The sequence below is a fragment of the Electrona antarctica genome (genome assembly GCF_951216825.1).
Source record: "Electrona antarctica genome assembly, chromosome: 3".
NCBI classification, from domain to species: domain Eukaryota; kingdom Metazoa; phylum Chordata; class Actinopteri; order Myctophiformes; family Myctophidae; genus Electrona; species Electrona antarctica.
The window spans coordinates 21,072,018-21,086,449 of record NC_136808.1 but is presented as its reverse complement, the minus strand read 5'-3'; the positions used below and the strand labels follow the sequence as shown (position 1 = coordinate 21,086,449).

The 14,432-nt window shown below is 42.8% G+C and overlaps 1 protein-coding gene across 5 annotated transcripts in view; it reads right to left on the bottom strand.

Annotated features, from left to right (window-relative positions):
• Positions 1 to 14,432, bottom strand: part of LOC306920761 (uncharacterized protein) — a 52,343-nt gene that overhangs the window by 21,014 nt on the left and 16,897 nt on the right. For 2 of the 5 annotated variants that reach the window (XM_079497622.1, XM_079497625.1), the window contains exons 10-20: positions 14,084 to 14,387; positions 13,286 to 13,401; positions 12,770 to 12,887; positions 11,155 to 11,246; positions 10,923 to 11,061; positions 6,749 to 6,864; positions 5,897 to 6,041; positions 2,847 to 2,980; positions 1,206 to 1,315; positions 317 to 485; positions 124 to 228 (exon numbers count right to left, since the gene is read on the bottom strand). In XM_079497622.1, the coding sequence (XP_079353748.1) occupies positions 124 to 228; positions 317 to 485; positions 1,206 to 1,315; positions 2,847 to 2,980; positions 5,897 to 6,041; positions 6,749 to 6,864; positions 10,923 to 11,061; positions 11,155 to 11,246; positions 12,770 to 12,887; positions 13,286 to 13,401; positions 14,084 to 14,387 (1,548 nt within the window). Of the gene's footprint in view, positions 1 to 123; positions 229 to 316; positions 486 to 1,205; positions 1,316 to 2,217; positions 2,266 to 2,846; positions 2,981 to 5,896; positions 6,042 to 6,748; positions 6,865 to 10,922; positions 11,062 to 11,154; positions 11,247 to 12,769; positions 12,888 to 13,285; positions 13,402 to 14,083; positions 14,388 to 14,432 lie in introns of all 5 variants that reach the window. The other 3 variants (XM_079497624.1, XM_079497621.1, XM_079497623.1) reach the window with 3 other exon arrangements.

Below are 14,432 nucleotides of genomic sequence, written 5' to 3'. Positions count from 1 at the left end.
CAGTCAACAAATATACTTAGTCGGTCAACAAAGTATATAGGGTTTAATTTGTTAAGTGAAAGCACATTATTCTACTCACAATGAATGGAATTGTTAGACAATTGAGTCTGAATAGGAACGTACCTTCTCTCTCAGCACAACAAGCTTCTGTGTGAGGTCTGCAACGTCTGTCTTCAGTTCAGAACACTGTTTCTCAAAAGCACTGCACTTCTTTGAAACTTCCAAAAGCTAAAAGAAAAATAATACAATCAACGATATATTTACTGTATCATTCATTCAAATTATTTAATGCTGTAGATAAACTACAAAGGCTCACATTGTGTTCAGTTTGTAGCAGCTTGTCCGCCACTTCTTTGTGCTGATTCTCCTTGTCCGTAATGGAGTCCCGGAGTTTGTTGATGAGCTCCAGTTTCTCGGACGTCTTGGCTAATGTATTCTCCTTCTCAATGAGAGAGCTCTCCAGGCACTCTTGTGTGTCAGTCAGTCTGGAAATCAAGAGGAACAGCAGGATAGGTTTACAACTTGGCCATTTTTTGCATTGTGTTTTAGGCCCCGTTTAGACTACGGTATCTAGAGAAAAATAAAATGTCAGATGTGACATCCTTGTAGACGACAACAGCATTTCCAGGGGTTGAAATCACAAAAAAGTGAAACCCCCTTCCAGATGTGACATCATGGTTCTACGCATGCATGGCTGGTTTATCTGGCAGCGGGGCACACCGCCACCTGGCATGCACTACAGCGTTTTCAATCACTGTAGAATAAAAAGTGAGAATGTGACACCACTTTATCATTTTCTGTTCTTACTGTGTAAACGTGGGCTTAGATATCCGTTATTGAAGCTTTTCCACATCCATCGCTGCCAGGTTTTTGGGTCAATAGCCTATGTCCCTCACCTTACAAGTATATTTTTTTAATGACAAACCGATATCCATTATTTTGATTATGCAAAGACGGCCAAAACTATTTTCACAATGTTTGACTCTTTCCTATTATTATACAATTTGTTATGTTTTAACCAGTTTTTATAGTATAGTTTGCTGATTACTTTGGATGCAGTATTGGTTTTTTTGTTTGTTTTACAAAAATGATGGAAAAATGATGGTCAAAAGGATGAGAACCATTGCACTAGCTGGTGCTGGCTATTGCTATCCCCTGTGACCCCAAACGACTCCCAGAGAGTTCAGTTTGAAAGAAGACCTCACCCTTGGAGCTGTTGGTTCAGACTGGTCACCAGCAGCATGTGCTTCTCTGCATCTCTGCTCTGTTGAGCTCGTACGCTGGCCAGCTGGCTCTGCAGCCTCTCTGACTCGCTCTGCAGTCACAGTGACAGGCGAAGAAAGGATAAATACAGGAAGATAAAACACTGTCAAACTAATGGATAGAGTCACTCTCACTGCACACAGATAAGAGGTGAATGTAAGCCTAAAAAAAACCTGTACTTTTATTCTCTATAGGCCTGATGAAAAACTAAAATGCTTATTATGCTCAGCTCATAATAAATACAGAGTCCAGCTAATGTATTAATTGCACCCAGTGAATGAGTGAGTGACAAAATACATTCCCCTGCTTACCAAAGGAGTCCTTATAGGGACCATTTTCAGCTGGCTCAGGGAAGAGGACGACCCTGCCATGCATAGTCCACTATAGATAGGTGAATGAACTGTATCTGTCTGTGGGCAGGCATATTCTGTGCCTGTGTGTGCGTGAATGTGTGCGGTTGTATGAGTTGAGGATTAGGTATCTGAAATGTATTTTTGAAATGCAATGTACTATTTTGTAATGTAATATAATGTATTCTGTAATGTTTTATTTATTTCTGGACTCTTGGAAGATTAGCCGAAAGGCCACATGAACCCTAGCGTCCCTGATCTGGTCATGATCTAGCCTCTAGGCATAACATTCCGTGTGTGCAAAAAATAGGCCAACATTCGGCAGAAATAGCACATCTACGAGATCACAACACATCGCAACGTGATGTGTTGTGTGAGCTTGCAGATCGGCTATGTTCTGCAAAGAGATTTAGAGTAGAAGGAGAAAAGGAGGAGACCGAGAATAGTATACCGTACACACCTCAAAGACAACGGTCAATGAAGTAAATAGGGTTACAGTGATTAAGAGTAAATTAATGTGCACACCAAACCATTAAGGACACCGCCAGAGGTGTTCTCTGTAGCGCGCGCACACACACACACACACACACACACACTAACACACCTGAGGGAACCAATATGGCCGCAAATCTTCATCTACATCAAACGTCACCTGTATTAGAAGGGTTCGGTATGAAAGCCTGGTCCTCATGCAAGTCACTGACATGCAGTAACTGTCCAAATGCAAGTTTACTGACATAACTGAGCAAATGTAAAGTCATACAAACACATACGGGACAACTGAAAGGGATGCAAGAGAATGATAGAACACGTAAGATGATTCTGTAAACAAAAAAACAAAAAAGTGCTGCCGGCTGTAATCCAGGGTTTCCAAACGCATAGAGCTCAACAGTGACCGCTCACTTTTTGAATGACTCAGTGCCAGAAGGGAAATTTCCCTTTCAATTAGTCCATAGGGAGGCCCATCACAATTATTGCATAATGATAATCATACAAAATTATCATCCTTTGAGATAATCACAGTTATTTTGTCATAATCATAATCGGCTGAACGTGAACCTGGAAGTGAGCTTCAATTCCAGCGCAGGGGGGGGGTTGCCCCTTGGACTGAAATCAGCCGTGGCGACTGAGAACCTTTAATCCATGTGAGAGCGAGTGAAGACAGTGAGGAGGTCGGACAGACAGACAGACAGACAGACAGACAGACAGACAGACAGGCAGATGTTTGTATACCTGCAGCGTCTCGATGCGGTGCTGCAGCTGCACGCGGTCCTCCAGGTCCTGACAGCGCTCCTCCAGGCTGACGATCTGCTCCTGCAGCTGGTTCCTCTCAAGCTCCAGCTCCTCCACCACCGAGCGCAGGCCGTCTGACACCGCAGAGAGGAGGAGAGAGGAGGGATGAGGAGAAAGGAGGAGAGAGGAAGAGGGAGGAAAGCATGAACATCAAGGGATCAGTCATGCAGTGCTATAAACGACGCCACTGTTAAAAGTGTAAGGTGAATATTTGGAGGCATTCATTTGAAGGTACAGTCAGATGCATTATAATGCAGTGGTTCTCAAACCTTTTCAATGACAAGGACCCCCAAATTAATATAATATGGACGTGGCCGTGAACCTCCGTCTGAAAATATTTTCTGCCAAGGACCCCCATAGATTTTTATTTTGTATTATTATTATTTGTTTTAATAGCACATCTACGTAAGCTCACAACGCATGTGACACATTGTGAGCTTGTAGATCTGTTATTGTCAACTAGCCGATGTATGTAGGGGATGGGGTTACACTGATTTTGATGCTATATTTAATAACTAACTTAGCTGGGGACCCCCTGGAACCCTTTCAAGGACCCCTGGGGGTCCCCGCCCAGACCACACTTTGAGAACCACTGCACTAATGAAGCAGAATGAAGCCCTAGTCCAAAGCCAGAGGTCAAAAGGTCAAAGGACCACCTGACACACTGAAAGCATCAGATGCTCGTATCTCCATCTTTCAGTGTTCGGTTCTATTTTGGACGCATGGTACAGACCATCCAAAATGTGTTGGAGCAATGCAGAAAGCCAACATATTTTTGGTTATCCGTTTTTTTAATTAATTAAATAGTCAAGGTAAACGGGCGGACTTGTGAGACGCACGACAATGATGCTTTCAATGTGTCAGGGCCAAAAGTCATGAAGAAACGCCCCCAAAACAGAAGAAATGTCATTTACTTTTGTTTTATATACCACAGCCTATGCTTGTCATGGTGGCTAAGTCTTTTAGGCGTGGCAGCATCATAATTATTAACTTTGCACCTTGCATTATTTATTTTTGAATTTACATCTAACATACAGTATATAATTGCTCCAGCACAATGTTACCAGGTTTCACTTTCAAGCTGCAATATGTAATTAATGCAACTTTATTTGTATTCCTTTTTGTTGTTTTCTCCCAATTGAGTTGTTGCCAATTCCTGCTTCCCTGTGCATTCTATAGTCACAAGTTATGGGACTCTCGTGTGTCGAAACCGGGGTTTGAATCCCGAGCAGGGAATAAAAGTGACAGATCGCAGCTTTAGCAAATGAACATACACATTATAATATGTAGCAATAAGCTGATAAAATGACATCTAATGCACAACTAGATCAACGACTATGAGCTCTTCTAGTGGCTAAAGGCGGTGATGATAACCACAGTATGTATTGAGGGTAAAGCAATTAAGACCTGAGGCCAATTCTACATATTTCTTCTAAATCCTAACAGTTATCTGAAAAAAACCAAACCAAAAACTTTTCTTGGTTCTCAAACTTTTTTCAAGGACCCCCAAAAGTATTTTCCCATGGCACTAAGTGAGATTGTAGATCTTCTATTCCCGGTCCCGAATAGCCAAAGTATGAAATAATAGTTCAAGTGAACTTTGAGAACCAATGTGCTATATACACACACAGTACCTGGGGCAGATTCTAAAAAACGCCTTCTACATTTTCAGAAAAAAACATCAAATATGGATTAAGAAATTCCAAAAATAATAATAAAAAGATGTTGCTATATACTGTACATAGCAACAACCAAAGAAATTCCCATCTTGAAAGGTAAAAAACCCAAAAATGATTCCTGTCCTTAAATGGGTTGAATAGCTAAAAACTAAAATGACACAGATGCTTTCCCAGTTATAATGGGGTCAAAATGGTAACAGCGCAACGGCAAGCCCACCTCCACCACCGATCACCCCCCCCCCCCCCCTCCAGCATTTTATTTACCACAGCCTACAAACGCAAAGGAAAGATGGAGAAAATGGGAGGAAATAAAAGGAGCAGGGGGCATGCAAACAATGGCAAAAACAAAAACTTACCACACAGATGAGGTAGACCTCTCCACCTACATTTATGTGAGCTAACAAGACTTATTAATGAATTGTCTAGCTGACAGATATAACGGTCAGTTCAACCAGCATGCACGCCATGTGTCCAAACATATAAATAATGCTTCCAATGAAAACCAATAATAATATTAAATCGTGTATGACTCGGTCTGAGCACAGATCACCAGAGTTGTTCTTCAATCTCTAATATTGTCGCTGCCGGGTGGAAACCGTGTATGTACATTTGTTTACCTGGCATCCTATAGTTTGAATAGGTTCAATGTACAACACAATAACACATTATTATTTTTTGATAGTATATTATAGCTGACGGCTAGGTTCTCTTGGTTTACCTGTGACCCTAGTTTACTGAGGCACCACTGTCTCTCTGCATTCCATGTTATGTATTTAATACTTTTCATTGGTTCAATAGTCATAAATCCCACAGATACACTTTGTTTTTAAAAAATAGCTAAACATAGCAGATCTACAAGCTCACAATGAGTCTGAGCTTGTAGATCTGCTACTTCTGCTACTTGTGTGTGACACTGTAATAGGACAAAGTAGGTCAGTCATTTACAAAAAAAACAATAACAAAAACAAAAAAATAACGTATGGAGATACAAGGTTTCTGCCCGACAGTGACGATACCCAGCATGTGAAACTGAAACAATACATTTAACGCCCAGTTGGAAACCGAGATGATACACGACAGGGTCTTATTTGGACCCTGCCTTTTTTCCGGTGGGTTAGATCCAAACCAAAAAACACCAAAACAGCCAAAAAAAACACACTTAAACACAACCAGCGGCGGGGGTGTTACGTTGACAAATTACAAACATAATGTCCAAACCAATGACAACTGAAGACCCAACATGGTGTGTTAATAATAATAATAATGACAGGGTGGTGCATGCTAGTGTAAACTGTCCAGCGGGTGTCACACCTGTGTTGTCAGGGGTGGTAGAAGAAGTGTACTCGGGCCACCAACCTCCCATGTTCTCCCCCTCCTCCTCCATCGGGGTGGTGCTCTCCGAGCTGCTGCGGGGGTCCTGGAACCCCCTGGGCTGGCTGTCAAACTCAAAGTCCTCCTGCAAGACAGACAGACAGACAGACAGACAGACAGACAGACAGACACTTGAATATCAGAACGCTCGCCCCGGGGTCAAATTTGGCGACCTGGGAACAGTCGCCACCAGGTATTCCTAAACGTAACCTCAGTAAAACTATGCCTAAACCTAACCTTATTCCTAATTGTAACCTCAGCAAAACAGTGCCAAAACCTACATTTATTTTAAACTTAACCTCAAGTAAAACTATACCGAAACCCAACCTTACTCCTAAACGTAACCACAGTAAAACTATGGCCCCGGGGTCACATCCGGCGACCTGGGAACAGTCGCCACCAGGTATTCATAAACGTAACCACAGTAAAACTATGGCCCCGGGGTCAAATCCGGCGACCTGGGAACAGTCGCCACCAGGTATTCATAAAAAAAAATCAGTAAAACTATGCCTAAACCAAACCTTATTCCTAAATGTAACATCTGCAAAACGGTGCCAAAACCTACATTTATTCCTAATCTCAACCTCAGTAAAACTATGACCCTAAACTAATGTCTAACCTTATCCTCAGTATAACAAACGGGGGGAGGGGGGGTCTTGGGTAGTGAAAATGAGGGTGAGCATGTTTTGGGGCGAGTGTTCACAATTCAACAGAAAGCAATAATATTTGAACTGGGGACCCCCCAAAATAATCAAGTGTGAGTACTTTTCCCAGCACACTGTGTCCACCAACCTGCAGGCTGCGTTGGGCTCCAGGAGCCGGGTGTTTCCTGGGCCTCTGTTGGCCTGCCGTCGGCCCCCTGGCCTGGGCCAACTCCTCCTCCAACTCCTGCTGCCGAGTGGCCAGCGCTGGATCGGAGCAGCCAGGAAAGAACCAGTCATCCTCAATCAGTTTTGTGCCACAGGGGAAAGGGAGGGGAGAGGGAGGTCGGTTTTCTCGAGGTGACGGAATGCGTTTTATGGGCCCAAGTGTAGAGTGGGGAGAGGGCCAGACCGGGGGGTTCAGAAAAGGCAGAATAGATAGAATGGGTAAAGCCCTCTAGACTCTACACTCCGTTGCATGGTGGCGTCGCATGGCGAAAAGACCCGATCTACGAACTAACACCGCACCTGGTAGCTTAGAGACAGTGGTGGAAACGAACAATAACGTTATTATACAACGTTATTGATACTTTATCTGAAGGAAAAAAAAGCACTTCTTCCACCACTGCTTGTAGATTGGGTCTTTTTTTTGGCAGGCGACGCCATCGTGCAACAGTGAATGAAATGAAAAGGTTAACAACTAGAGGAGAAGGGATAGGCGATGAGGGAGACTAGAGGAGAAGGGATAGGCGATGAGGGAGACCCACGCTCTCTCCACTCACTACAACAAAGAGACTCTGTTGCACACACAAAGTTCAGTCAGCAGAATGTTTTTTCCATCCAAAACCAGAGAGAAGATGGACAGGACCAAGAATCAGGAGGAGGAAGGTAGAGGGAGAGAGAGGCACTCCAGACGCTCAAGGTGTGTGTGTGTGTGTGTGCGTGTATGTGTGTGTGTGTGTGTGTGTGTGTGTGTGTGTGTGCCACTGTTCCGTTTGCACATGAGGGTTTGTTAAACGCTGTACTGTACATGAAAGATAATTTCCCAAAGCAGCACTGTGGTCAGAGGGAGCCATGCATTTCACATTTCTAAACAGGCTGTGTTCAAACACGTGGGAGAAGAGTGGCCGACAGACAGTCACATCTAAACCAAGCAGCTCCATAGTTTCTTTACATGGGAAATGAAGCGGTTTCACACTTGATTCAGTCTGAAATGTAAAAAGTTACAAATGTGAGGGGAGTTCCTGGTGTGATTTAAATGTTTGGATATTAATTTAGAAGCGTGGGGGTGCAAGCCAGGCAATGCCGACTAATCAAGACAAAAAGGATTTTGTACAAAACACGTTCCCATCTGTTTTGTGATACGAGGTGGAATGGGGGGGGGGTCTTAAAGCAAAGGGTGAGGGAGGGTGAGGAAGGAGGGGCCTCAATGCAGTGGTCAATGTAGTTCAGCTCAAACATGATCAAGTTGTGAAAGAGGTTTTCCATTCATATAATAAGAGCACATCACTTGGAATATACATTTTTGGTTGTTCTTTTAACAATATGGGTAACATTTAGAGCATGCAAGCACGCTGAAAACCAGGAGGTACATTTATAGCTATGATTATGGAAGCAGACAACAACCATATCCTAGAAGTTCTCAAACACCAGTTTACACCACGATAATAACTACATTGACCATGACAATGAGAACAAGCTGTTGTGAGGGAATAAGAATGGAGAGATTTGCATTCATCAGGACACAACAGATTATTACACCAATCATGTGTGCATCTGACCAGGCCTGTCTCAATTATTGCATCATTGTCTAATCACAATTATTTGAGATAATAACAATGGTTTTGTCATAATCATTTCCATGTTGAAAAAATGTTCATACATAAAAACTTGAAATAGCTAATCTACAAGCTGACAATGCATCACATTGCATTGAAAAAGCTTGTAGATCAGCTATTTCCGCAATTTCTTACCTTTTTAAGTATAAAAATAATGAATATGTCAGTAATTTCTTTGTATATTGCACGCATGTATCAACAGCAATGTATTCTTTATTCATAATATTCCAATGTGCAATGCCAGAATCCCAATTAAATCGTTAATCGCAATTATCTGTATGACAATTAATCGTTAACTGTAATTGTGACAGGCCTACATCTGTCTGATTTCTTCTGCCTGTGAATGCAGCTCATGGAGAAGAGAGAGCAACGCAGGAGAATTGGGCGACACCAAGTCCTCAAGTACAGAAGTCCAAGGGCCATCTGTTCCAACCTTTCATATAATGAGATCAGACCGATATTGGACCAATTTATGTACTCTGCAATAATTTATTAAATTAAAAAAGGACGGCGTGTTGGCCTTCAGAATTATTGCAAATAGCATATGTGATTTGAAAATGCATGCATTTGCAATTGTATCAGAGAGACAAAGTAAATAGTTATGAAGCCAGCCAAGCCTATACACATATGCAATGCATGCAGAGTTGTTTCTTGGTATGTATGGCCCAATTCCCCTTTGGTGGAGGTTTGGGTTCTGTAGTTATCCTGCCATGATGTAACTCCTCATATTGGCAAGTCATCTATTTTTTCCCCCAGGGTTAGTAGAAACTGAACAAACCAGCACCGCCACAGAAACATGGCAATGCAACATATTAATACATTAGATTTTGTGTTCCAAAACACAGACCCTAGAGTGGCCTTTACATGATAAAACAAAGACAAAAAGATGATGGAAGGTAGGAAAACAAGAGAAGGAGGTACGGAAAAGAAGGAGAACAGAAAAGGGAAAGGCCAGGACAGGAACGCAAAGGGACTGACTAACTAACTAAGAGTGCAGAATGCCTCTGTACTGCCTGCAGTTCCCTCAGCCAAGACCTTTAGGAGGAAACTGCAGACAGTACAGCAAAGCAACCGCTGCACTGGGGGTGGGGGGTTGTGGGAGGTGCCTGCATGCACAAAACTGATGGGAAACCGTTCTAATTGGCTGCCCCCATCCCTGGAGCAGGGGGTGGAGAGGGAGGGGGTACAGGGGTCCAGGAGATGGGAGGCAGCTCGGGGGCCAACCAAACTCTCATCATCATAGCCGATGATGCCAGGATATGATGGATGGATGGATGGACACGGATGGGGCATAAAGAAAATAAAAGAGTTATGCTCAGTCAAGACAAAGCATATATAAACTGTTAACTAAATATACTCTAAGATTCTCTCCACATGTAAAGATGGGGTGAGGTGGATTTATGAAATAAAATGGATTCGTGAAATGGAACGGAAATTCTGTTTGTGACACGAGGATCCCTCATTGGCACTAGTGATGATTTCTCGCATATAGACCTGAGGCCGCTTCTAAAAATGGCTGGAGGCAACAAAAAAGGTCCCCCCAAAAAAAAAAATAATAATAATAAAATAAAGAAATAATGATATTGCTATATATATTGTCTGTCAGATGGAAACCATGTCCAATGTCCAAAACTGTACAAAAATAGTAAAAGTAGCATATCTACAGTACAAGCTCAAAGGTTTCGAGCTTATAGATCTGCTACTTTTGTGTGACGCAGTAGAATGATCAAGTTGGGCGTTCATTTATGAAACAACACAAACATTCAGATTCAGAATATGGAGATGAGATATACGTAGCAGCAACTGAAATGACAGAGGCGTTCCAGCTTGGAAGGTATAACAACCTAAAAGGTTTAACGGGTCTAAATGGGTTACCTATCCACAGCATGCTTCAAATATCATACAACTGAAGAACAACAAAGGCGTTGTGTGTGCTGCTCACTGGGCTGGCATGGCCTCTCTCTGATAATGCACAGCCTACTGGGAGCGCAGGAGATTTGAGTCCCATAGTCAACTGGACTATGGGACTGCAAACAGTCATATCCACTGCATAATAGAACTCCTTCGATTAGACTTTAACCTGGAATGTCCACCTTTCCATGTGACTCTTAATCTTGTGTTTGTGCACGTGCGTGCACGTGCGCGCGTGTGTTTTAACCTCTCAAAAACAATTTAACTTGCTGCTTTGATGTGCAATGTTTTGTCTAAAACCTTCTGAATAGAACGGTTTCATCATGCGTCTGATTCTTTTCATTATTTTGCAGCCAGTTGCCAGTTTAATCTGGCATCGTTGCAAATCTTTGATCTGAACTGGCTTTTACTCTTTGACCACTAGGGGGTGGTAGAAGCGTGGCTAATAGCTCATTTGATCTGCATTAAGGACTCTGCATCCTCCTGCATGAAATGTGTTAAGCCAGTGAAGCCAGAGAGTTCTCTGTCAGGCTGTATAGATGGTACAGCATGGTCAGTTCTACTCTATTGTCTTACCCTCTCTCTCCTCCTCCATGTGGTTGAGTCTCAGAGACATGGCCGCCTTGCGGTCTGGTGCGCTCACCGCCCCAGACACCATCTCTTGCCACTCCAGCACATGGCTCTGGGTGTCGTCGGCGCTGCCCGACTCGCTGGCCTGATGATGTCAGAGAGGCAGAGATGAGCGTGTGTTCCAACCGTGGCACATCACTCTAGAAATCAAGTCTATGTGATGTTACGTGCTGCTGACCTGTGAGGCAGCTCTCTTGGTGACCTGCTCCAGCTCAGTCTGCAGAGTCCTCTGTTGCTCCTCATAAACCACCAACTTGGCCTCCAGGAGATCTAGAGAGAAAAATACATCAATATAAAAACAATGTAGACATAAATAGGGATGTCCCGATCAGGTTTTTTTGCTCCCGATCCGATTATTTGATTTTGAGTATCTTCCGATACCGATTTTTATGCCATAATATCACACGATATCCAAAATCACAGCCTATTGTTTGTGATTGTCCAGTCTATTATCAAGATATGGATATAATGAATTGCATTTTCTTATAATATTGATATAATATTGATAGTACTAGGGATGTCTCGATAACGTTTTTTGCTCCAGATTCTGATCATTTGAAAATGACGAAAAGCCACGATTTCCGATCACGTGATCAGATCGGGACAACCCTAGACATAAAGCCAGGAGAGCAGTACAATGACACACAATACATTTTCACTTAACCAGCTCTAACCAAGGGATGTTCATTTTAAGACCCAAGTAAACAATGCTAACACATCAATGTCATCACATTGCAGCATGGTCTAGTTCTAACAACTAGGGGTGGGCGATATGGTGGGATGCACCAGATTAGACACACCAACGGACCGACATGTGGACAAACATGCACTGCTCCCGGGCCGTGCTTGCGCTTAGGGTTAGGTTAGGGTTTGAGGTAGGTTGTCAGTCTAATGACAGTTGGACAAATAGTATGTCTAAACTAAAACCTGTACCCCATAGGATGATAAATATTGTATTGTGATAAAATGTCTCCACGATATGCCTTTTCAGAGATATTGTATCGTATTCTATGATTTGGAGTTCTATACCATAATTTATAATTTTGTAGAACGACGGTTTCGTTATAGTCTAGTAGCCAGCCCATAAAGCCCCATTGTGAACCCGGACATGTTGAGTACACCAAGGTTTTATGTTAGAAATGTTTAGTATGGATCCCCAGCATGTAGAAACTGCCGGATGCTAACTTGCATATGTTGAGCAATTTTCATAATTGGCATAATATGTCCATCCATACCAATTACAAGTGGGCATGGCCGTTTTAAGCACAATGAGGGTTTTTTTGCAAAACGAATGCTTGGAATGGATTCAGCATCATGAAAACCCCCTAGTTTGACACATCACATGCTAGATAAAGCATAATGAAATTTTTAATATTTTGCCTTCTATAGGTTGTTAATGGTATGGTCACATATTATGTCAATTATGAAAATTGCTCAACATATGCAAGTTAGCATCCGGCAGTTTCTACATGCTGGGGACCCATACTAAACATTTCTAACATAAAATGTTGGTGTACTCAACATGTCCGGGTTCACTTTTTGGCTACTAGGCTATTAGCCAAAATGAATACGTATTTAGTTCTAAATGTTCTGTTACTCCTTTTTCTTTTAATTTGTGTTACCTTCTAGATGGTTGTACTGTTAAGTAACAATAACCTTAAAAACCACATGAAATAATATTATATAATAATATGCATCGTGATACTGCTTGACAAAATATTGTGGTGATATATTTTTCCATATCGCCCAACCCTACTAACAACACATAACGTCATCACGTTGCATCATGGTACCGTTCTTGGCCTTCAGCTCGTCGTACTGCTCCAGTTTCCACATGCTCTCCTCTCTCTCCTCCTCCAGCTCCGTGACTCGGCTCCTCAGGGCGGTCACGTCTGGGGGCACACCTCCACCCTAAAAGGAGTTTCAGGGTAAACGGCTCATTCAAATGGCTCTCCAGGCAGTCGCTTTACACCCAATGTATAATCCTTAGTATGGCACTGTTGCTCGCCAAAAATAACAGATCTACAATGGGATGCATCGTTAGAGCTTGAAGACCTGTTGTCAAGTGACACCCTTTATAGTATATATTTATATACTGTACATTAAAGCTCTACCATACAGATTGTATAGATATTGTATAAGTTATATTCTATTAACATACTTTACAGTACAGATTGGACAAAAAAATTTTCCTACCCGATGAACTCAATATAAAGTTAGATCACAGTTTGTTTTTCCTGAGTGGTCTAAAATACTGCATTCCACATCAGAAGACTTGTTAATAAATAGTTCAACGTTTGTCATCTAACCTGGCTCTTCCTCAGCTCTTCCTCCAGCTGTCTTATTCGAGTCTTGGACCACGCTTTGGTTTTCAGGAACTTGGCCTCTGACTTGCTGGCCTCGTCTGTTTTTTGTTTCACTTGGGCTGGAAACAAAAAGAGAAAAGGGGATTTACATGAACATGGACAGATGGGAAAATCTGATGACATCACTTGTATGTAACTGTTGTTACCTTTGTAACGGTTGTTACGTTTTTTTTATTGTGCGAAAATTAATTAATGAGGAGGACCAATTATATGAAGATACGGTAGAAACCGAGTGAAGTGCTATCCCTTCATTACTAACTGAACCGGTGCTTCTCAAAGTGGTGTTCGGGGACTCCCTGGGGTCCTTGAGGGGAGTTCCTGGGGGTCCCCAGCTAAATGATGTGATAGTTAGGAACCAAATGGGCCCTTTATGGGGCTGTAACACAGAGTGTAACAAATAGAACCAAATGAACGGGTCCATTTGGTTCTATTTGTTACATTCCCATTCGCTACATGGGAAGTTATGGCGGTCTGTGGTCTAATGCAGTAGCCTGGGTTTTGCAGGGGTTTTCAAAGTGGTTTCCTCAGCAAACCTGTCCATATGTCAAAATCTGTAACAACTATTTTCTAAAAAATCGTGGAAATATTCAGAAATTTTTTAAATATTTGTGACTATTCTCAGATGGGGGTCCGTGGCCAAATACACATTAATTTAGCAGTCCTTGACATGAAAACATGTTGAGAACCACTGAACTAAACACCCGGGGGGAACACATGCTCCACGCGTACTCCCGCTTTTACCTTCCAGCTCAGCAAGCCTCTGGGCGGAGGCTGGGTCCATGGCCGTGTCTCCTGCGGCTGGCTGGTGGGTGGTGGTGGGACTGGAGGTGGAGGTCCTCCTCCTCATCTCCTCCAGCTGGCCCAGGAGGTCCTGCTGGGTCTGGTCCATCTGGGCCTGGTGCTGCTCCGCCAGGCGGCTCACCTCCGCCTGCTGCTTTGACATCAGGTCGCGGAGCTGCGCCCGCATCACATGCTTCTCCGCCTCCATTTTGGACTCCAGGCTCTCCCGCTCCACCTGCAGCCGCCGCACGCGCTCCGATAGCTCCTGGAAAAAGAAGAGGAGAATGTTCAAATACAGAGGTAAATATTA